At 44.5% G+C, this 23,573-nt stretch overlaps 1 protein-coding gene across 2 annotated transcripts in view; it reads left to right on the forward strand.

Moving 5' to 3' along the window:
• DAPP1 (dual adaptor of phosphotyrosine and 3-phosphoinositides 1) overlaps nucleotides 1–23,573 on the forward strand; it is a 53,260-nt gene that overhangs the window by 14,437 nt on the left and 15,250 nt on the right. Inside the window, exon 1 of one of the 2 annotated variants that reach the window (XM_054295514.1) lies at nucleotides 18,809–18,876. The exons of the other annotated variant lie outside the window; for it this stretch is intronic. Within the exon in view, the coding sequence (XP_054151489.1) occupies nucleotides 18,830–18,876 (47 nt within the window). The 5' untranslated portion in view covers nucleotides 18,809–18,829. Of the gene's footprint in view, nucleotides 1–18,808; nucleotides 18,877–23,573 lie in introns of those variants that run through there. 2 annotated transcript variants of the gene reach the window in all.

Genomic DNA, 23,573 nt, shown 5'->3' on the forward strand with positions numbered 1-23,573 from the left:
CATGGACAATTTTTTTTTGGTCACATTAATGTGGTTTTGACACCCAAGTGTTGAGGTGGGGATGCAATAGCTGCATTAGCTATTTATAGAGGCACTGTATAAAGATCAACAGATGTTTTCAGCACAGCCCTGTACTTCAAAGGTTACTAGCAAAGTCAGGGCAAAAAACCTTAATTCATAAATTCACAATAAAAGCCCTGAATTGTTGTTTTCTAGAGGATCCACCAGTTGTTAGGCTAATTGCCGTGGTAGTCTGCCTGTTAGGGGTTACTTCCATTTTGATCAATATTAGTTTAAAATAATATTGAAGGGGAAAGTGTGGAAAAGCAGGTCAAAGTTTTATTCCATAAAACAATATGGAAGTGTGGAAAAAGCAAAGCAAAGTTTGTGATGCTATCAATAATCATAGCAACACCTCAGACAAGGTACATGTTAAATTCTTGGCTCTTGATTAGAAGTTAATTTTTTTTCCCGATCTCAAACATTTAAAATGGAATATTAATCAGATTTTTTAAAAGCAGTGTAGATAGATGTACTGGTCTGGAGCATCCATTGGTCATGGTCAAATTCTAGTATTAAATTACAGTTTTTAATGAGAGCTGATGCTGGAAACCAACCTACATACCAGAACACAACACCAATTCTACCTCGTCATGGCATAGTTGCAGCGCAGCTTTGGGTATTTTGCTAAAACATACAGTAAGTACAAAGGATCCCTTTCAAAATACAGCACATTTTGGTGACAGACTGATTGCAGTATGCTTCCAAGGCGCGTTTCAGCTAAGTCACTACAAATGTATAATTATTGGTTTTCTCTTGGAAAACCTCTTTTTCTTTGAGTTTATTTTACGCACATTTGTTTAGTGCTAAATACTCTTGCCAAATTTTCAGGGTGAGCTGTCTAAGCAGTGAGTTACTTCAGAGTGATTTAATCTGCAGGGTAAGTAAATGCACCATATCTGCACAAAAGCATAGGCAGTGCAGGCTGAGCAGCCCTCAGGCATCCCCATGGTCAAGGCTTTTTTATAGGGACTGGGAGCTAAGCGTAAAAATGATCATCATTATCACTGTTAATGAAGGATGAAGAGCTCAAGCTAACCATGTGGTAGAGCCATCAGGAAGGATGTCAAAAATTGGCTAATAAAATTTAGTAAGTGTGAAGTTCATTTGACCTTTCCATATGGAAAGTGAGCTCTCCATACAGAGAGCGCTCTCAGAGCTGCCAGATGGGAGGAAATATCTGCCACAATCCCTTCCCTGCTCTCACTTTAGCCTGTTGAGCAGAACAGAGCCTGTGCTTTCACACATCTCTCGTTACATCTGACCAGCAGCATGGATAACCATCAGGGAGAATACTCTGACCTTCATTAGACATTCACAGGGCCCTGAGCCAGAAGCAGCCAACTTCACCAGCATCCTGATAAAATTTAAAATTCACCTCCTGCACCCAAAGGCAGCCCAGAACAAGGCTGTGCTTGGGTCCTTTGTGTGGTCTGCTTGTGCAGTGGCACAGAGGAGAGGCAATGAAAAGTTTCTGTACAGAAGGTCCCAGTGAGGCTTCAGTAGCCTTCATCAGGTGGTCACAATCGTTCCGCTGTGCTGGCCCTAAATTACAGTCCTTGTTGCCTTGAAACATTCCAAATGGCACAAAGAGACAGAAGGCACAGCTTCTCACTGAGGGATCAGAAGTGACCTCTGTCCAAAATGCTTGACTGCTTTTGCCTAGAATGAGGCAAAACTGAGCTGCTTTTGCTTTTGCAGGGTGTGGATGGGAACTTGCTTTATTTGAACTTTTTCAAGCTGATCTGACAGTCTCATGGAAAGTCCCAGAAAAATTCAGGTTGCTGTGGATTTTTTCCGACATCTTCCTGCCTCCCAGCTGTAATTTATGGCTTATGTTCAGTTTAGATGTTTGCCTCTTACAGGCAAGTTATTGCAATACCGCATGATGCAGCCACATTTTAAACAAGCTAACACTGGCATTCTCCTGGATGGGGCCAGTGTCTGCAGGGACCTTGCAGCAACAAGGGAGATGCATGTAGGGGCACCTAAGGGGCAGATTGGCACCTGTGGGACAGAGGAGACATCTGTTGTGCCCATATTTTAGCAGCTCTAATCCAGGTCAGGAAGAGCAGGTTCAAAGCCCTCAGGGTCTAAGTCAATCATACTGAAATGCTGTGGGTGGTAGACGGTCTAATCAAGCTCTGCATGGGTCATGTTCATTCAGGGCAGGAGACCTTTGGGAATTTTAAGGAAAGTGAAGCCCTTGCCAGCTGTGCCTGGCTGAAGTAGGTGGCAAAGGGGAAGAGAGATCAGTTGCAGCTGTCTTGTCTTAGTGCAGGAGTGTGGGGGTGGCTGTGCAGCTCTCAGGAGCTATTTGAGAGGCTCTGGCACACGGGAGCAGTGTGCATGGCAGGAGGTACCCAAGGACACCCAGAACGTGCCCACTTCATGCAGGGCAGCTCAGGATGAGTGTGTCCCCATCCTTACACATTCCTGACCTTGCTGGGCAGCAGCAGAGACCCCAGGGACCCCCAGAATGCCCACGTGCATTCAGCCAGGGCAGCTCCCTCCTGCACAGGGCTTGGTGTGGAGCCTGCGCTGCCGCTGACTCCAGAGCCAGCTCACCTGATGTTAACTTTGGCACCCCGACACGCTGCTGCCTTGCACGTGTGCTCTGCACTCACTGGAAACCCTGAGTTTACTGCCGCTGCAAACAGCCTCAGAGGCTCACAGAGACATGGAGCTCATGCTGCTGTCCTCCCTGTGGCCTGGGAAACCATGCCACATCCTGACTTGCCTTCCACTCCCTTTTCTAAGGGACCAATCTATTTCTTAGCATGCCCCTCAGCATTCAGCAGGGCAGCGTGGCTGAGTAAATGCTACTATAATAACACCCAGCACTGTTAGCATCCAAGGGCATTGAAAAGTATCAAGTTTCTGCAGCTCTGAGGTAGAGACATTTATGATCCTTGTATCTCTAAGTTGTAAATTGTTTCTGAATATGGCAAAATGCATGCAGAAATAATTGAAGAGATTATGGCTATAAAGCCACTAGCAGTTTGGGGAAGAATATAACACATAAAAGTTCTCTCTGAAAGTAATAGAACAGACCAGCTTTGACCCCATTTTTGATGAGAAAAGCCTGTATGTCTTTGTACAGAAATATCCTTTTCACTGCTCCTTTAGTTTATGGATGTGATCGTATTTCATTCATTTCCTTTACAGGCCACAGGGTGGCAAAGATTGCTTGGTGCCTGGCTTCTGCACAGTGAGATCACAATCTGGAAACTGAGGTCCTCAGCACTTGGATTGGTGGAGCCAAAAGGAGCTGCCACTGCCCTGGAGTGACCAGAAACTGCAGCCACAGCAGCATGAACTCCATCGTTTGGATATGCAGGTCACAGGCCCTTCCCACAGGACGGATGCAGGACGAGGAGCAAAAGAAAGATTCAGATGCTTCAGCAGAAGAAGGGCTTCCAGGTGGAGTCCATAAAAGGCCAGGTCTTCATGTGTTCCAGGTCTTCAGAGCCTAAAATGGACTGATGGCACTTCAAGGCCCCGCTGATGATTCATGCTGCAAATAAACTTCAGGAGGCAGCAGGTGCCAGCACTCGTCAGAGGGTGAAGTGCAATTGTTTTCTAGTCAACAGAGTAATTTGAAAAGTATTTGTGCCATCTTGCTAAAAACACAAACTGTGTCACATTTATTTTTAGGTGCAGATATCCGTCCAGGAAGAAACCACAACCAGTTATGTCACACATCAATAAGAGCTACCTGCTGACACCATCACAGGGTTCACTCTGGTGCTTTTTAAATGGCCAGCTACCCAAATCCAAGGTTATGGTTTTCCTTGCCACATAGCAAGGTATCTAAACTTTAACTTACATCTCAAACAACCTGCTTTCTCAGGAAGTTAAATACTCCCTGGGATGGAGGTGTTGGGCAGGGAAGAGAGTCTATGAGGAGCAGGGTTGCAACCCTCTACTCCTTCTATCCCACACTTCTGTCTTTTTAATCATAAAATTATCCCACGCTTCTTTAAATCATGAAAACCCCCAAGCAGCTCCTATATCATCAGTAAAGCTAGTGCTACAGAGCAGACACATAAGTAAGGATGTTTGAATCTACTTGTATACAAATGAGGAGGGTTATGTCAAAAAAAGGAACTTTCTGAAAGACTTCCTTAAAATTTTCTTTTTCTTCTTGTGTCGTATGGTATTGACAGTACTGACAGTACCAGTATAATGGTTATCAATTGTCTCACACTTCCAGTCCTAAAAGGCTGTTTGACCCTCAGTTCTTTCTGAAAATAACCATACCATTCATGGTGTAAGAAATTATGCTTTCACTATTGTCACCAAAAAAATTAGCCTTTTTCTACGTCCTCTTCACTTTTTTGAAAATTAGGTCAGCAAACCCAGTGTGAACAAGCACTACTTAATTCAGTAAGGCCATATGTGTTCTGACTACATAAATAATTTTGAATACATATTTGAATACTTAACCAAAAGACCAGATGCAAACCCACACATATCAGTGGGTAACATTCCAGATTCATAGTTGTGGTTTAACTCTGATGTTAACGTTGGGGGATTACAAGTTAAGATGTCATTTTGATGTCTTTGATGTCTTCGCTTTGATGTCATTTTGTCTTCTTTTTCCTCTGAATTCTTATCATCATCCTCACTTTTATGGCTACATAATGAGATAATTATGATGCAATTACTGCACTGACAAAAACTATTTTTAAAAACTCATACAAGTGTCCTTGATAGCTGCACAGAGAGTGGGCAACAGACTTATGGATGGAAGTTGGACTGGATGACCTCCACAGGCTGTTCTGACTTTAATTTTCCCCTAATATTTTATATGCTTGTTTATATGCCAACATTTAACAACATTACCCTTCTGTACATCAGTTCACCCAAACAGAAATACCCCCACAGGGCAGACAGGCCCTGGAGGCTGACGTTGCTGCACTGCCCTTGTCAACCCAAGCTCTGAGGAGGGCACTGTGCCGTTCTCTGAGTCCCACAGGGGCCACATCCCTGGGGAGCCAGCAGCCGTGGCACCGGGGAGGATGGGCACACAGACCTGGCGGCTCCTGGCATGAAAAGACCTGCAGAGAGAGCCTGCTCCCCCAGACATCGAGCCTTTCTCTCTCCTTGCAGGGCAAGGATGAGGTGCTGCTGTGCATCATCAGCACACGTCCTCCACCCTGGGAGGAAATTCTCCAGCTTGGGGGATGCTCAGGATGAGGAGCGCTGAGCAGGATCTCCCCAGCTTGCCCCCTGCCATCATACACCTCTTGTCTTCTACCTGTGTCTCTGTCACTTCACAGCTCTCAGTGGCCTCCTGAGCCTGCTTCTGATGGAGTCTCACATTTCTGGAATCCCTGTCCTTTCAGGCCAGCCCATAAAACAACAGGGATAAACCATTAATGCTTTGGCACTGAGAAAAGCAAGAGTTCCCTCCCCTCTGACTGTTCTCCCAAATAGGCTGTTCTGCAGCCTGATGTGGAGAATGGTGGCACTGTGTCCAGCAAATGCCATCGGTGTGCTGCTTTCCAACAGTGCCAACAATGTATAGTTCCTGTGTTTTCCAAAGCACAGTCCATCTTGGACACAAAACTATAAAACCAGCAAATTCTCCTGTGCCAAATATCCACCAGCTTACCACCTGGCCAGCATCCAGGCAGCACTGTACAGGTAGGCTGGTACACCTGCTTCTTCCTCAGACAGCTTTCTCCAGCTCCTGCCTGCTGGTGTTTCCCTCCTCCTGGGTACACACACACATTAATGCATGACAGGGACTTCTTTGTTATACTTCTTTGTTATACTTCATCTTTTGGGAGCTACAGATTGCAATGGAACCTCAGTTTCTCTATCACAGATTGTGTATGATCCAGAGACACTTAGTGCTAAGGTTAAAGAATGATATAATTTTAATTAAACCAAAGATTAAGATTTTAGTTCTCATTCTAATGAAAAAATATATTCCCTACCACCATTCTTAAAGCAGTAATACAATTCCCCACTTAAACCCAGGAGAATATCCATCAGATATCCTTGACCTATAGGTTGCATTAGGATCCCCGACACTGACACATGTTTACAAATTCCCTTTTTTATTTCTCCTCAATGATATTAGCTTTGAGGAGGAGCAGATGCTTATACCATGGCCCACAGGTACTGTAAGCTATTTAAATATAGTCTGCAAAAACTAATTGCTAGGACTACAACTACAACCAACAGTGAAGCTCTGGGCTTTCTCTTTTATTACCTGCCTCTCACCTCTCCACTCCAGGTTGTTTCTTTCTTCCATCTTTCCTTCTTCATTACTTCTACCCTGTACGTAGTTCCTATCTACCTTGTCATTACTCTTTTACATCTTCTCTGGCTCCCTGAACATTTGCCTGCAAGTTTGGTGGTGCATGTCCTGTGCTGCAAGAAAACCTCTGAGCTTTGCTTTGCTCTCATGCTTCCCAAGAGTTCACAAACTGCTTTCAGTACCCAAGCCCCCCAAGTGTGTTATTATGCTGCTTCAGTGCCTGGGGCTACTCTCATCCCTCTTTCCTCTGCTGGCATTATGGAAACACTATCCCATCATTTCCATCCCTAAACACAGAAAGCTTCAATGATTTAAAGCTCTTTCCCCATGTGGTATATCAAAGGATTTTTTTCCCCCAGTGGTATCTTGAAGCATGTATCAAATGCACATCATTTTCTTACCCAACAGTTCAGAATTAGATATACTTTACCTACTCTAAAGTAACTAGGAACAAAAGACTGTTCTGATGCTTAGTTTTTTAAAAGATATGAGATTGCCTGCATTTTTCTTTTGGTTACAATTTTTTTCTCCTTCACTGCTGCTTTAGTGCAAGTGGTAAAAGCATTTAGAATACTGTGAACTTGTTGGTTATGAAGTCAAAATGGTAGGAAAAAGGACTGTTTTCTGCCCTCATAACTTCTGCACTCTTTTATATCCTCTCATGGTATTATTCTTTTCCTAGTGCCGCAGAAACGCTCAAAGTCTTTGATTTTGATGAATGACTTATCATCACACCTCCAGAAGCCTGTGACCACTCTCCAGGGATGTCTGTGACTGGTTTCCCTGCTCAGGTGCCTGTTTGCAAAAGCAGAGGTGGGTGAATCATGACTGCCACAAAGCTGTGCTCTGTGCCACTTGGAGAGGAGCCAGTTCTGCCCAAAATAAACAGTATGGTAGCAAGCCCATCAGATTTGTACTCTTCTTCACTGCTATGGAAGCAGCAAGCCTTACAGCCCGTGTCTATCATGGCACAGCTCAAAACAATGCTGGCAGCAACAAAAGAGGTTTGTCCCAGAGTTGTCCCAGTTTCCCTCAGTGTACATGCAGGCACTGAATCCCAAGGTGGGAGCTCAGCAGTGGGAGAATTCATGGTGTCAGAAAGCAGCTCAGAATTCTCCCAGCACAGAAACCCATTGCGAACCCATATTAGTGCCATCCTGGGGCCTGTCAGGACAGTGACAGGAGTGACAAATCGCTGTCTGGCAGTATTCACACCCCAGCCAGCCCTGCAGTATCTGGGGAGTGTGGTATAAATACAGAGCCAGCAATGGCCAGGGAAGCCCAAAGGGAGGGCAAGGAGGGTGAGTGGCCAAGGCAGCTGAGAGATGTGTTGGTGACGTGCAGCTCCCTCAGCTGTCCTCAGCACCAGGTTGCCATGGATTAGAAATTGGGAAGATTGAAAGAACTGATCTTTCTTTTTTCCCCTCCTCTTCAACAGCTCTTTCTCACTCTACTTGAGCCCCTAAGGTTCTTCATTTGAGTCTGCAACCACAGCGCTTTGTGTTCCTACATGAAGTAAACACGTTACTATTTCTTCTTAGGAGATGATTTGGCTCATGCCTGCCAGCCTGCAGCACTCAGAAGATGAGGTCAGAGTTGTCAGCCCTGCCTTATAGATGGGGAAATCCATGCAAAGGGAAGGTACACAAAGCACCTTCCCTCAGAAGGCCTGCTCAAAGGAAAGAGGTTCATGTTCTCACTCAAAAACCCAGACACAGGGCTTTTAAGACAACAGCTAGAAATGGGTTGAAATGCAGGGGAAAAGGAATGGTTGTTCAAGAAGAACTTGTGGATGTGCATCTCTCTGTCACATGTTTAGCTCCGTCCCAACACGTATTAAAGAAGTATTTTCAAGTGTCTGAACAGCTGACTTTCTGCCGTAAAATCAGTGAGAATTTGAAATATGAGCTTTGCATGTTGATTTCTTTCTTCTCTATAAATAAATCACAAATCTCTATTTTCAAAGGAAACCTTTGAAATAAAACATAGGTGGGAAAGAATCCCTCACACAACCAAGGGATTTGCCACAGGTGTTTGCAAGCACATAGCTGGCATATGGGAGCCCATCTAGTTTAGCAATACTCGAGTACACCTCCTTGCTAGAGAAGGAAGGGCACTTTCTCTATTTTTTCCACTCAGGATACTGTATTTTCTTCTGAAGGACTGTGACTGCCACAGCAGCCTACCTATGTGCTGCAATTCCCACAAGAAGAGTTTCTTTTTGGACTCAGCTCCTCTACAGGGAGCTGGACTTGTCAGCAGCACCCTGGTGCACAGATTAAATGATTAGCAACTACTTTTTGTCACACCTTCAGAGCCTCTTGTACAGATGGAAAGGCTGGAATGAGCTGTTCTTGAGAGTAAGATCAGATTGGGTGAGTGAGAGCAGATTTGGAAGCCCCTCTCCCCCTGCAGCAGCGGAAATGGGGGAGTGCATGGACTGCACTGACAGAGCAAAACTTGCCTATGGCTTATGGAGTTATTACCATTTGACTAATTTGAGCTATTTCTGACCTTGCAAAAGAAATATTCTACTTTGATGTTGCTGAAAAACGCTACATTACTACTCACCTCTTTGCATTCAGAAGGGCACAAGGACATTGCCTCTTGTGAACAGCATTTTTCCATCTGTCCTGGCTTGAGTCACTTAAAAGCCTGGCTAAGGACTCTCTCTCCCTGGTAATTTGGCACTCCAAGCTCTTTAGCAGGTCACCAAGGTAGCCTAAAGCAAGCCCAGCTTTATGTGAGACCCTTGCTTCTCTGAGTACAATCACTGGGAGGGCTTTGGGAAGAGCTCTCTGACAGACGCCTTCTTAGCCCATTCTCTGAGCAAGGTGCCACAGCACCAACTGGCTTTGCCTTGGCTTGATTGCAATGCATGCTCAATAATATTTTGCAAGCACAGGATATCCTTCCAAAATATCTCAGTCCTGGACATCTTTTCCCCAGTTTTGCAGCAGGCTTCAGAGGCAATTTCCACAGTGACTTTGCTGTGGATGCTGCTTTTTTGGCAAGATAAAAGTCTGTAATAAGAAAGATCTATTTATCAATCTGACAGTATGAGGGCTCCCTGAAGCCACGGGGCTTGATCATGGAAGATCTGCTGCAGCCTTTATTTCCTTGCACTGTGTGCTCCTGCAGATAACCACCTGCTCCTGTGTCAGTCTGAAGGGCCTGACAGACCCACAGTACCAGTTGTGTGCCAGCTCCTCCTGGATAAGGTTTCCCCTTTCCTCCCCTGCTGCTGCTGCTACTCACCAGTGTGATTGTGTGTTTATGCTTGGACATCCCTGAAACAGCTCTGCTTCAATGTATTGTATTTCTATACATTTCAAATATTAAAGCAAAATAGGAGGACAGAAAAATAAGGGGTTTTCTGGTGTCAAGCTGTTTAAGTTGCAAGGAGGATCGTTTACACACCCTGTATTTAGATCCTAAAGGAAGCATAGAGTACCTAACTACGTGCTGGTGGCAGAGAGCAGCCAGCTGAACCTTCCCACAATGTGAAGCAGCCCAGAAATGTGAGCAGAACCTGCCACTTCAAAATTCAAAAAGCAGTTTTCGCCTTGAATCCCAAACAAGCAAAAGCTTGTTTTTCAAAGTGCTGATGGGAGCTGCTGCCTAGGTTATTTCTTGTAACCATGATAGCAGGTGAAGAATCAAAGTGACATTTTGCTTCTTGGCATCAACCAGACTGCCCCCACCTTCACCCTCACACCTGACTCCACAGTTTGCTTTTTTTTTTTTCTGGAGATGCTGATTAAGATCCCTGTTTGTGCACTGGTGAGACATCTCCAAGGTATGCTGGGTGTGCAGTTCCCCTTTGATGAATATGATTATGAACATGCACCTGTTATTTAAATGGATTTTTATCACTTGCAAAACATGCCACAGAATAACTGCTGTTCAGCTTCTTGGAGCTTTGTAACATCCAGATCAATTGCTATAAAGTCATTGTCTGCAGCTTTGCCAGAAACACTCTGACACGACTTGAACTAATACAGAAGTCAAAATAATGTTCACTAACTGAAGCAGATAAACATTTTGTTATATTCTGAGATCTCTATGTTGAACCTGCACTTTTTATACTGGGTGCTTTTGTTCAATGAACTTTTCATTTACAGAGTTTCAATTTATTTTGGTCAGGCTCAGGACTGCAATTAAACCTGTACTAAACCAACCTTGCATTTCAGCAGCATTTCCCAAACAACTCAACTTCATTTTAGCAGCTTAAAAATAGCTTCAATCTCATCATTGCTTTTCTCTGCCAGGCCATTTCCATCCCAGAAGACAATGACTTCCAAGCTTTCATTGGTGATACAGAAAGGGATTTGCTTGTGAAAGCACCTGTGCTCTGCTCCTGGCTGTGGTACAGGCTGCTTGGCCTCACTGAGCCATGCAGCCCCCCTGGGCTTCTGGCTAAGTACCTCTAATACTTGGTGCTATTCTGTGACCAGTTTGGAGCCATGCCAGGAGCACAAAAGCTCACAGAACTCTGTCTGACACTGGCACAGGCTGTGAAACCCTCGGGTGGCACAGTTCTGTGTGTTGCAGGTAAAAGAGCAGCATACACGTGGTGAAGGGCTGCAGCTCTGCAGTAAAGCCTCCTTGCTTTGGTGGATGTTTAGAGTGTGAATTTTACCTGGTCCTCAGGACTGTGAGGATGATTCCTTTAACCCCTGCAAAAATAGGACAGGGGAGCCTGATTTATACATGAAGATCTTGTGCTTTTTGTATTTGTGCAATATTTAATTTTTACACCAGTTAGTAAATGCTTTCGGTGGGTATAGCATATATACTTTGGTCAGCACTATGTTTTTTTTAAGGCTGCAAAGATCTGGGTTATTATAGACAAGAAATGTAGTTTAAAGAATTGAAACTTCCTGGATGTAAGTTGGGGGCTTTGACCCTTGTGCATGATTACACTTCCTAATAGATTACAGGCCATGAAGTTTTGGTTTATTCCAGCTCTGGCAAACAGACTCCTGGACTATCAAATCCTTTCCAAGAAAGAAAGAAGTTAATTAAATTTTAATGTTCATAAAAATAAAGATGTAGAGAGCTAGCACCTTATGAATTTCATGTTTCAAACTTAGGATTTCCTGTAGGCTCACTCATAGCCCAGTTCCCCTCCAACCCATGACATGCCCTAAATGTAAAAACTGGAGAAATAAAGGTGGCCTACAAGAGGTCCCAAATTCTGGTTCCAGGTATTAAAACTTACAGTCTGTCAGAACTGAGAAAGAAAGCTGACTCACACACTGAATAAACATGCAAATTTAATTTCTGAGTTCAAAGAGGAGATTCTTAACCTCCTGAAACCAAATCAGGCCATAATAACAATAAAAACCCCATATTTCTAAGAGCCTCCTCCGCTTTCTTTACAGTATCAGGTTTGTGTCTCAAATCCCAATTTCCTTATTTCTTCATCTTAACCCAGGAAAATCCTCACTGGTTCGTTCTTGGGTCATCCAAAAATTTTCTCTTTGTTCAATTACAGCTTGCATTTCAGGCACCTGTACTGCAGGATACAACTGTCCTTTGATTAGTTTTGCCTATCTGCAGTGAAATTAGATCAGTGGCTGGACTTGGAGCACACCCACAGTGCTGACAAGGCCTGAGCTGTATCAACTTTACGGCAGTTAAACATGAGTGCACCCTGCTCTGCTCCAAAGTAACAGAACCAAGGACCACTACCTGAAAGCTGCATTTCATTCAAACCAGAGCCCGCCTACTTTGCCAAAATCACGGTGACAAGGACACATCTGAGCAGACTCTCCAGCCCCACACTACTTTACTTGCTTATGTCAATCAGTTTGGAGATTTTTAATGTTGGAGTTATGTTTATCTCAACTGGTTTTCAAGGTCTAATTATAACAGTGAGGTGGGGTGAGATGGCTGCCATGAAAGTCGCAGTATAAATAAGAGGGCTGGAGGGGCTGAGGTGCTGGCACAGGCCAGGCCTGTGTGTCACGTGGCTGCCCAGTGCAGCTGCTGTGCTCCATGGTACAATAAATAGCTATAGGGAAGGGAAGCACCGTGGTCAGGCAGGATTTTTTAATACCCCCTACTGTGCTACTTGGCCAAACGCACTCGCCTTGGGGAGGAAAAGAAAATAAACAAAAGAAGACAATATCTACAGTTTAAATACAAAAAAGACAACAGTCCTGGTGCTTTTCCTCAGCAGGAAAGCATGGAATGGTTGCCTGCATCTACTGCTCTCTCCTCTTTTTTGCACAATCCTCCATAGATGATCCCAGCTCGGCTTTCCCCTCACCAAAACCAGCAGAGGACATGCTCTCGTCCCCTTGAGCAAGGAGAATGTGCTGGGCACAGCAATGTGCACAGCCTCTCCCACTACTGCAGGAGAGATCCACTGCAGTCACCCCAAAATGGGCATGCAGAGATCATACCTGCAAGCATGGCCAGACAGATATCTCAGGTAAGAGACCAGGCTTCTGGAGAAGATCTCTGTCTAAAACCTGGACCCTGCCAGGAGACTGCTCTGAGGTGTTAATATGACAGAGCGCTGGTTTTTAAAGTCACTGAAGTGCCTGAACATGAATGGAATGGAATGGAATGGAATGGAATGGAAGATGAAGCTGCTGCTGGCTTGCAAATGGTCATTGATGCCATGTGCTGGTAGGAGCAGCAGCCATCCATACCAGGCATTTGCAGTGCACTGAACACCCATTAGACCAATTAGGGTCCACAAAATATTAGTTATAAAGCTCCTGCACCCTTCCTTAGGTTAGGCTCTTATTCATTTTAGGAAAAAAAAAGACTCCTCACAAGGTATATACATCTTTAAATTAGCAACTGGCCGTGAACTGTGCTTTTGACAAGGCACTGAAAAATGCCTGGCATCTGTAATTCCAGCAAAATGTCTGCTGGGATAACCCTAACATATTATGCTCACATAATGTTAACATATTAACCCATGCTCCCTCTGCAAGGAAAAGGCACTGTATTTACAATCATTGCTCTCAGACAGCAAGCTGCTGTCCCCATTTTCACCCAGATTCTCAGCATCCTGCTTTATGCATTAGCAGTGCCATAAAATGCAAAATGATGCAGCATTCAAATGTTTTCAGAGCTACTGACATAACATAATTTTATTTGGGTAAAATGATTTTTTCTTCTGAGCTCCTTTCTACTCAGGTCTTGGTATCACTCCTAAAGCTTGTCTCTGCATCCATGAACAGTTCCATAAGGTGACAGGGCTATCAAGCTTGATAGTGCACAGACATGTTTGTATTATATTATATGTTATTGTATTTATTATATATGTTATTTATTATATATATAACTCATAATTTATTTTATGTTATTTGAACATAAACTTTAAAGTTGCAAAAAGCAAAAATAAAAAAAAACAATTTATGAGCTGTAATAAGAGCACACAACAAACAGATTTACAAGCCAGCAAGTAAGACTGTTCTCAGCCTTTTTTCCCCCTTACCCTGTCTTTAGTTTAAACTGCTCCATTTTGTATTTTATGACACTTTTACCCAAGCCTACCTTTTCATGAGACTTTTACCAAGGCCTAAAACCACATGCTGCCCCTCCATCAGTTTTCGTGTATGCTGGACACTGGTGTGTGGGGTCAGTCCTGCTCTGGGTGCAGTCTCTGCCTTGACCAAGGGTACTGCAATGCCATCTGTGAGGAGCTGGGAGCCAGAGCAGAGGTGGAGCTGGCACCCTGGGCTCTGCTGCAGGACACATTATGGGGACAGTCAGGTCTCCAGCCCTGAAGGTTCTCCCCACCTGGAGCGCCTCCTCACCTGCAGTCTGGAGCGGCTCCTCCTCTCTACATCTTTAAATCCTGGCTAATCTCGGAGCACAGACTTGCCAGCCAGGTCTGATTCCTCTTGGAAAGAGGCTGAACCACCAGCAGGCCACTTGGCTCAAGGCACCACAAGAGGAGCTGCTTGTCTCCAACCTTGCCCCTCACCCTGGCCTTTGGCAGCAAGAGCTGCTCTCCCCCACCTCCTCTCATGTACTGACACCCACATTTTATAATTTAAAGATAATTCCTTGGTGTTTGGGTTTATTTCTTGGGGTTGGACTGGACAGGAAAAACACTTGCACAACATCTATTCAGAGAGTATGTCACTGCTCTAAAGTGGGAAGTTTTAAAGAGACTTTGGCTATGTGTAAGAGGACATGAAAAAAGTGTTGAAGGCTTCAAGCACACATGCACATTAAAGAGAGGATTGACAAAATTCCTAGAAAGTTTTCCTTGTAGAACTGAAAGTGGAAACACATAATCTTCACATCATTATCCACATTATTGAAACTGTGAAAACCAAACCACGTGCAACAACACAGCTGTTCTAGCTAGAGGCATTTAATCTCCCACCATCATCTCAAAATATACATGCTCCAGCTCCTGGTTATGCACACAGCAATCAAAGGCTAGGAAAAAAAATTAGTAAGCATCAAGGGAAACTTCCTGTACTTATTTCTCTGTCCCTGTTTAAGTCCAAAAACCAGAAAAAAAAAATCCTCCTGCACTTAGCCCAAGAGAAGTAGCTGAATTTCTTAGAGCAAACAAGAGGAGAAAGTGCATGATGTTAGAAATTATAACTAGGTTTGGTCCCAAAAGTCACATTGTGAAGAATATGAAGAATGCTAATTTTTTTTCACTAGGGGCAGAGTTAAGAGACTTATAAAGCTGAATTATTAAATTAATATCTCTGGGATCCCATACATAATTATATTCCTTTGGGACATGGCTGGGCCTATCCTACTTGGCAGGAAACTCCAAAAGGCTTGGGAGGGCATGGCTTTGCACCTCTTGCTGTGCCTAGGTGGAGATGTGTTCCTAATCCAGGTGTGGGGAATGGACCCTGACAGCAGCACAGCTACTGTGATCTTTAGCTATAGGAGCCCTGCCCCACCCAAACTGTGGAGAAAATGGGGCAAGAACAACCCTTCCTTTGGCACAATCTGTCTTCAAGCCATTTTCCCCTAGGAAGCTGGGTAATTTCAAATTCCTTTTCTGACCACTGTTCTGTGTTTCCTGTCTGAATAGACTGCAGCCAACACAGGGCTAGCTGGCATGCTCTGGAAATGTACTGACTGTGGACATTAGAAACATATTGAATAAACATGCCCTAGGTGCCTCAAAATCCACAAAGTAAACTCATCACTATGCTGATATCCATTGTCTGAAGTGTTTTCCAGCTTAACAATTGTTTCCAATAAACATTCCAAGACAATCTGTGGCACATTCAGAAGGGAAGAATCAGGTTAACTTCAGAAGATGATGTTGGCATGCATCCTGTGTTTGAACACAGTGGAAAGATTTCTGTAGCTGCTTTAGAGGGTTTCACAGAATCCCATGGGGTCATACCTGAGTGTAATAGGGATTAGATGTCTTGGGCACTGCAAAATTATCAGATGCAATCACCTTAAAATGAATAAATCAATGGCCAGCTCTGTTGTGTAGGAAACCTGTGCTCTGCAGGTGCCCACTGTGCTCCATCCCAACCTGTCCCTCATCCCAATCATGTTAACAATGGCTTTGTGATATTTCTGGGGTTTTTTCTTTCATTTGGATGGAATCACTGTCTTTGTGACTGACCATCTTTGCTTGGATGGTTCACAGCTATCTGTAATCTATTCAGGCTATTAGAAGGTGAAATAGTTAAAGGAAAAAAAATAAATTTTCAATTCTTTCCTGCCACATTCTGTCAAGTAACTGGAGTTATTTAATTATGCTTTTGCAGCAATCATATCTATGTATTTGTCACATGCCTATCTAAGCCAAATTCTCCTTTATTAATTTAGTATATCTTAAAGTACAGAATTACAGCTACCTGAAAATAAAAATTAAACCTTCGAAACAGTTTTAAACAATTGCTGAATAATAACTCAAAAACCTGGAAGAACCATCATGATGCTGGGACCTGACCACTTGCAGGACACATGATAGAAGCTCACCTAGCCATCCCACGATTTCTGCCCAAACAGAACACACAATCTCCAAAAGCACTGTCCTAAAAGCAAGCACCTGCTGGACTGAGAGACCTGGTGGCTGCACTGTAAAGGATTCACTGGGTTTTGAAGTCTGCTGGTAAATATGGCATTCTGGAATAACCCTAGTGTGACACAACACAAGGAATAATTGCACATGCATTGATCATTACTGACCCTCCCCATTCTGACAGCTGTAGTTCTTCTGTTTTTCATGACCTAATTTAAAACAATAGGGGTTTGGTGTTTGTTTCCCGTGAGATGGTGCAGTTATTCAAGAAAGGCTTGAAGAGATTGGGTTTTTTTAATTGAATCCCACTTTGGTTTTTAGCTGACGGCTGTGAGGGGATGAGTAGAGAGTCAAATTGTCCTTTGAGGGTGCTGTGTGGCCAGCAGGGCTCGGGCTGAGCTGCAGGCACCAGAGCACTGCTGCTATCTACAGGTCTGCTCTGCACAGCCTCACCCTGCACACGGAACCACTCCTCCAACAGGGATGCCCATGCTTGGGAACAGGACCAAAACACAGACACTGAAGTGTTCTGTCTTTGGGGAAGTGCAAGCTGGCAATCTGCAGCCTCTCTGTCCAGTGGCTACCCTGTGCCAAAAACCCAAATTCAAGTGGACTTCATTGAAGGGGAAGACCGTCTCTGCTGCATGAGAGTACAATTTCTGCCCTTTTTTAAAAATTTATTTTTAGATTTTTTTTCTACAAACGAAGAGGAAACATTGCTCTGTCAGGTGCAGAGTAAGAGGAAGTGTCTGCTCCCAGATGGGAACCCCCTCCCACCGCAGCACAGTGGTGCAGAAAACACAGTGGTGTATACAAGGGCTGGAAACCACCTTTGAGCATGCATTCTACTTGTATCACAAATATGCACATTTGTGATACAAGTAGAATTTAGTAAAATCTAGTTGTGGTTCTTTGTTGCTTGGAATTTAATTAATTTTTCCTTCTGTGCCTTTTCCTCTGTAACCAAGAAATTTTCATAGGTGCTTTTCTGCCTCTATCAGTAGAACAGACAAGACAACCTGGAATGGGTTCATCACTGTCCATCACTGTTAAATCAAATACAGAACAGGAGAACAACAATAAATAAATCTATCCAGCAAATACAAGCAAACCATGGAGACATCAAAGCATCTATTTAACAAATGTTGTGGATTTCAGAGTCAGGTTACCAGAGTATAGATCACAAGCTTTCAACAAGCAATAGAGGAAGGGGAAAACTCAGAAAAAAGTATTTTTCCCCACTAAAAAATTACATTTTCCTAGTAAGGAGCAAACCCCCAGCTTATCTGCAAAATCTTTATCTACAACTGAATGTCTGCCTGTCAACATGAACAGGTAAGTACAGAAGCAGAGCACCTTGCAGCCACAATTAGAAACTCAAAAAAAGGACAGTCTGAACTGACACAGGGAACCTCTCTGAAGATTTTCCCATTTGGGAGGCTAAAAAAGCTCTTTCAAAACTGATTCCCCAAGACCAGCAGGATCTGCAGGCTAAAAAATCCTGTTCCAAATGACTCTCAGCTCCATGCTGAGCACACAGTTCATATGACTACTTTTGGGAAAAAAAGTAGCTGTTCCATCCTCTCTAAATACCAGCAGCTTTTCTGGAAACAGGTGATTTTTAGTCCTGGATACCTGGTGAAAACTTCACTATGACTGGAAAGGAGCATTCTGTCTTTTTTTTTTTTTTTTTTTTGTGGAGTCCTGTCCTTTTGTCAAAAAAGATCAGTAAGTAATCTGCCACACCTATTATAATTACTGTCCATGAAGTATCAGGGAATACCAATAACCTCTAGTATTGCAGGAGATCGTTTAAGCATTAGAAAGAGCAGACACCAAATAATGCTCAGAAATTTCTCATCCACAAAGCTCAGTCCTCTTGATACTTCCAAAGAAGGAATGAAGCTGTAAATTCCTAGCAGTTTATGTTCCTATTCCTGTTTCAGAAAGACAGTGTGACCCCTCCAAAGCCTGCACGGAGGATCACACAGAAATCGGCGGGTCCGGGTGCCGGGGCAGACCCTGGGCAGGCAGCATCCCCATTCCCAGGCAATCCAGCGGAAGGCCATGGAAAGCTGTAAGCCACAGCCCCACTGGGCTCTGGGGGCTGGCTGGGGACAGGACTGGGCACCTGACACTTACAGAATAATCCACAAATTTCACCTCCACAGATTTCCTCGCTGAGCACTTGGGCGGACACAGAAGAGGAGAGGGGCGTTCATGGATTGATTGCAGGAATAAAACGAGCGGACAACGAAACGCTTTGGAATACGAACTTCTGGGAGGGACAGGTTGTAGCAACGGGAGGTATGAATTATTCTGGCGATACACCGAGGTGTGTTAGCAGCACGGGAGCCACGCCGGGCACCGCTGGGAGCCGGGGAGCTCCGACAGCTCCTGCCGAGGGCCGGGGTCTCACCGTGGGGCCGGGCCGGGATGGGGCGGGCCCCGCCCGGGGAGGTGCCGGGCCGCACTTCCTCAGCGCCGCGGAGCAGCGGCCGAGCATGGCCCAGCGCCGGGAGCCGCTGGAGCGGGAGCTGCTGGCGCTCGGGTAAGGGCACCGCGGGGCCCTGGGGACAGCCGGGGGGCTGGCGGGGCGGGAGCTGCGGCTCCGGCTGCTCGGTGTCTGGTGAGTGAGGATGGGGAGGGGACGGCGGGTCTGTCTGAGCGAGGCCGCCCAGGCGCTCCGGTGCTGTGCCCAGCGCCTCGTCCCGGTGATGGATGGGGGTGAGGGACTGGCACGGGGGACCCGGAGAAATGAAGAATAGTCAGAAAACCGAGAGCGCGGGCACACGGTTCGAATGCAGCGGGGAGCCGGTGGCAGGGGTGCACCTTCCCTCGGAGAACCTCTGTGGCCTCGAAGCCATCGCCATGCGACAGAGCCCAGGGTGTGCCGTGCCACTTCCCTGCGTCTCCAGGGAGCACCAAACCCACACCTGCCCTCAGATCCCTGCCCTCCCTGTGCCATCCCTTCGGCTGCCTCCCTGTAGCTGGGCCTGGGCTCTGCAGAGGTGCTGGCCTTGCTGGGCCCCGGGAGGCTGCAGAATTCCCAAAGGTGCCCGGAGCATCGGGAGGGACAGCAGCGGACAAGTCACAGCCACTTTGACGAGGACACCATGCTGACCGAAAAGCAAAAGCCCAGGAGCAAAAAGGAAGGCTGAAGGTTGCAACAGACCTTGTTCCCTATCTTATGTGGCCGGCCCATTTTTTCTGCCAGTTAGTTTTGGTTGTTGCAGGAGGAAGGCTTGGGTCCCTTTGTCACCGGCAGCAGTGCCGTGGGCAAGGAGAGACACGGGCTGGAGGAGCAGCATGGGTGGGCACAGGCAGGGCGGGAGCAGTGGCAGCAATGCAGAGGGGAGGCAAGGCAGAAAAAAGGCCAGTGATCATTCTGGCAAAGCAAAAAGGTTCTAGTATCAGCTCTGCATTCAAAAAGAACTGATGAAAAAAGTACAGGTGTTTTGCTTCCCGAGTATTTGTGGATTCGGACCAATCCATTGCTTATTTTTGCAGTTTATTCACTTAGTAATTCCAAGCTACTTTGTTGCACTCAGATTTATTCACTCTCTCCACACTGGTGCTACTTTCCCATATTTAAAAGAACCTTTCAATGAAATTCCTGGTATCTGAAGCACCTAACAGGTCTGAAATTCAGTGGAGTCACTTTGCAGTGGTATCCAGAGTAGCCATTTTATACTTTTTCTTTACATATGTAAGATTATGCTCATCCTAAAACAGAGTCTACAGGGAAGAAGGAAAGAAAAATTAGTTGCAGCTGTTGTGGGAAGCATGACTCCCAATTACCAGACTTTCACTAATTTCCACAGTGTGGTCTGAGTTAATATATGCCAGAAACATGTGCCTATTAGCAGCAAGGACTGTCATTCTCATAGACAGTCTTGTAGAAATAGAGCTTGATGTGGTACCTAATGTGGTATCCATAAGAAGGAAAGAGTACAAATTAGAAGGCTACAAATATGCATTTTTAAAGCTGTACCTTCTTTATTTTACTTCCACTTCAATGGAAAACCTAAACTTTTCACCCTTCCACAGAACACTCAGCATCTCCTTCAGGGAAGTGTGTTGAGTTTAATGCATTAAAGTTGAATAAGCAATGCCAGGTAAAGAATCCCTTCAAATTATTAAACAAGGCCCTTTCTTTTCAGCTAGTACTGAAGCCACTTTTCTTCCCCCATTTTTTTTTTTTTTGCCTAAAGATGCAAAAAGAAGCCCTCAGGCAGCAGACGTTCTTGTAGCATAATCTGAAAGATCTCTTAATGTAAATACTTTTTCTGCTGTGACAGATAGGTGTATCACTCTCCAGACCATACAATGAAGTTTTCAGTCATCACAAGGGTTTTCCATCCTAAACTTAGCCCCCTTCTCACAGTGCAGAGCTCCCGTGACAGCTGATGCAGTGTCCAGCACAACTGAGACCCCGTCCTGGTGAGGAGTGTGTGTCCAACAGAGACAATGGTCATTCAAATGAGAAGCAGCTTCAACATTCACATATCTTTGGGGGGGAATTTGAAGCAGTTTATTTTAAAGCTTCTGATTTCTGGTACAAAAATCAAAGAAGTTGGATAAGGTTTAAAGAAGTGTGAAATGGGAAGGACTTTACTCTTGAGAGAAAAAGCTGAATACCTGGATATGCCCGTAGTTTACCAGGTTAGCTGCTCAACAGAATGGAAACTTGTTGGGAAAATTCAGATTACAGTCAGCTTCGTTGTATTGACGTGTATACAGGTGGACCTGATGCTTAATGAAGAGGAAGATCAAAAGCAGAACGCGTTGTTAAAAACTTGTTGCCTCACCGATTAGCTTTGTCCCTAAATCTACCAAAATGTTTAAACAGAAACACTGAAATTTGCTAAAAGAGACATAAGCACCTTGGCTTAAAAGGAGAAGGAAGCTGACCGAGGGATTCTCCTCTGAGGGGCTCTTTGGTTATTGCTGGAGTCAGTCCCTTTTGCAGTGCCTTTGCTGCTGTGAGAGCTGAGGCACAGCCAGAGGCAGCAGCGTGGAGCTCCGAGGCTGAGCACGGACTCCGGGGAATTCCACTGTTGTTTGCGTAAGAGGGGAGAATGTGGAGGATCCCGTCATCCCGGTAATTACAGGCGGCTCTGGCAGCACAGCTCCCATCCCAATACAGCTTAGTCTGGGTGACGCTTTGTTTATCAGAAGTGAAAGGCACAGGGTGAGAGAAAACATATTTTTGTAGCCTTTTTTCCTTCTACAGTCCAAACTTAATCTTTGTCACCCCTTGCAGCAGAACTTTTATGCCCTTTCAGGTCTGACAATTCCATGACAGGTGATATTTGTAAGGCTGGACAATACATTCCATGCCTAGCTTTAGCAACAGAAGAAAAATTAAGCCACAGGCCTAGATGAAAAAAGTACAGGTGTTTTGCTTCCCGAGTATTTGTGGATTCGGGTGATAATAAAATTGTGAAACTGAGGAACGTGTTAGACTGGAACAGGGTAAATGGTCATAAGAATTTTTTTATCTCTATTTTCTAATTTAAGGAAGATAAAAATTAAAGTGACTAGAAAGTGAGTCCAATAATGGGTGAAAATCAGAATGAAGGCAGTTAAAAGAAGGGGGAGTGAAAATGGAAGTGAAAAGCAAAAGATGAACTAGTGAAAGTCTACAGTTAGAAGACAAACCTTAAGACTGGATACAATGACATTATTTCCTCTTATTTCTATTTTAAAATTATTTTCCCCCATATAATGGCCTTCTTGTATTCCAGCAAAGTACTTTACACAGATTTGTGAATTTCAGTGTAACACATTGAAAGGATGTCTAATAAATACCAATTTGGTTGACTGACATCTGTAACTTCTGTCTTGCCCTTTTGGAGATTCTCTATAGCTCTGTCTACTCATGCACCATTAAAAACATGGCCAAAACTTCACTTTTAGTGATGTGAGGTACAGAGAACTCTTGCAATTTTCAGATGATGGGCAATGCTTCTAGGGTGTGATATTAGGGAAAAAAAAATTAAAGATCCCAAAGTACTAAACTTGACAGATAAGAGCTGGAAGTTGCTGAAATACAGAGTGCCAAAAACAGAGAACTAGTGAGTCAGTTTTACAGTCATTTTTGGAGCACAGGCGTGTGAAGAACATTGCATCCAGCCAGAGGAGATAAGTCAGTGCTTTCCCATGTGCTCCATTGAGCAGTGCTGGGGACTACTGCTTTAACATGAGTGGGAATACATCTTTGAGGCTAGAATATAGTTTCAAAGTGTGAGCAAATTCAACTCCTCGTGGTAGAAGATATATTTAATTAAATAAAAAAACCAAAACAACAAAACATAAAACTTGCCAACATCTACCACCACAAAAACCCTCCACAAACGAACAACAAAAAATCCAGTCAGGCAACTGAGGGTAAATAGCTGCTGTGAGCACTATGGGAGTGAAGTCCTACTGGGAGCTCATCTTCACAGTAACCTGGGTCGTTGTTACCTTTCAGAGGTGGACAAAGGATAAATTGGACTTGCTGTGTTCCTGCTCGGCTCCTGCAGCTCAGAGGGCCCAAGTGCTTCCCCCGCCACATGGCGCCAGCAGTATTGCCCCTGCTGCAGCAGGGAGGGAGCTTCTGGGAAGACAGCACAGGTCACCCAGCTGAACACCAAGAATCTCCTTCTTGCTTCACAGAAGGGACTTTGAATTGCCCGACTTTTCCACAAAAGCAAGCCAAACATGTACAGAGTTTCTAATTCTATCCAGGCTACACCTGCCTGAGAACATCTGATAAGGACACAAAAATCAAGTGTGCCTCTGCCTACTGCATTCATCTGGTAGCTGGGCATACTGCAGAGTTATCACTCCAAACACTTGCACCAAATAGCAGCCCAGAACTTCCAGCTGTGCTCTCTTTTGGTGCTACTATCTTTCATTTTTGTGAGGAAGAAAAGCAAGGGTTTCTACTGGATGTTACACAATTTGCACATTAAAATGGCTCAGAAGAGAATTATGCAAGTCAGCATTCACCCTTTCATGGATGAGTGTTTGTGTTCCTTGCGTATTCTGTTATTTTTAAAAAGTTTATCCACCTGATGCCAGCTACAAGTTTATTCAGCAGCCCCTATTTACACAGGCAGATTTTTTTTTTTGGCAAAATATCCAGGTGCTTGCTTTGAAAACAGCATTATCATAACTGATAGATGCCATACCTAAGGGCACTCATCTGCAGGAGACACAGAAATGAAGTTTCATTAACATTTTTCATTGGAACAGCTT

The sequence above is a fragment of the Melozone crissalis genome, unplaced genomic scaffold (genome assembly GCF_028551555.1).
Source record: "Melozone crissalis strain CALT ecotype California unplaced genomic scaffold, PUWL_Pcris_2 ptg000006l_1, whole genome shotgun sequence".
NCBI lineage: Eukaryota > Metazoa > Chordata > Aves > Passeriformes > Passerellidae > Melozone > Melozone crissalis.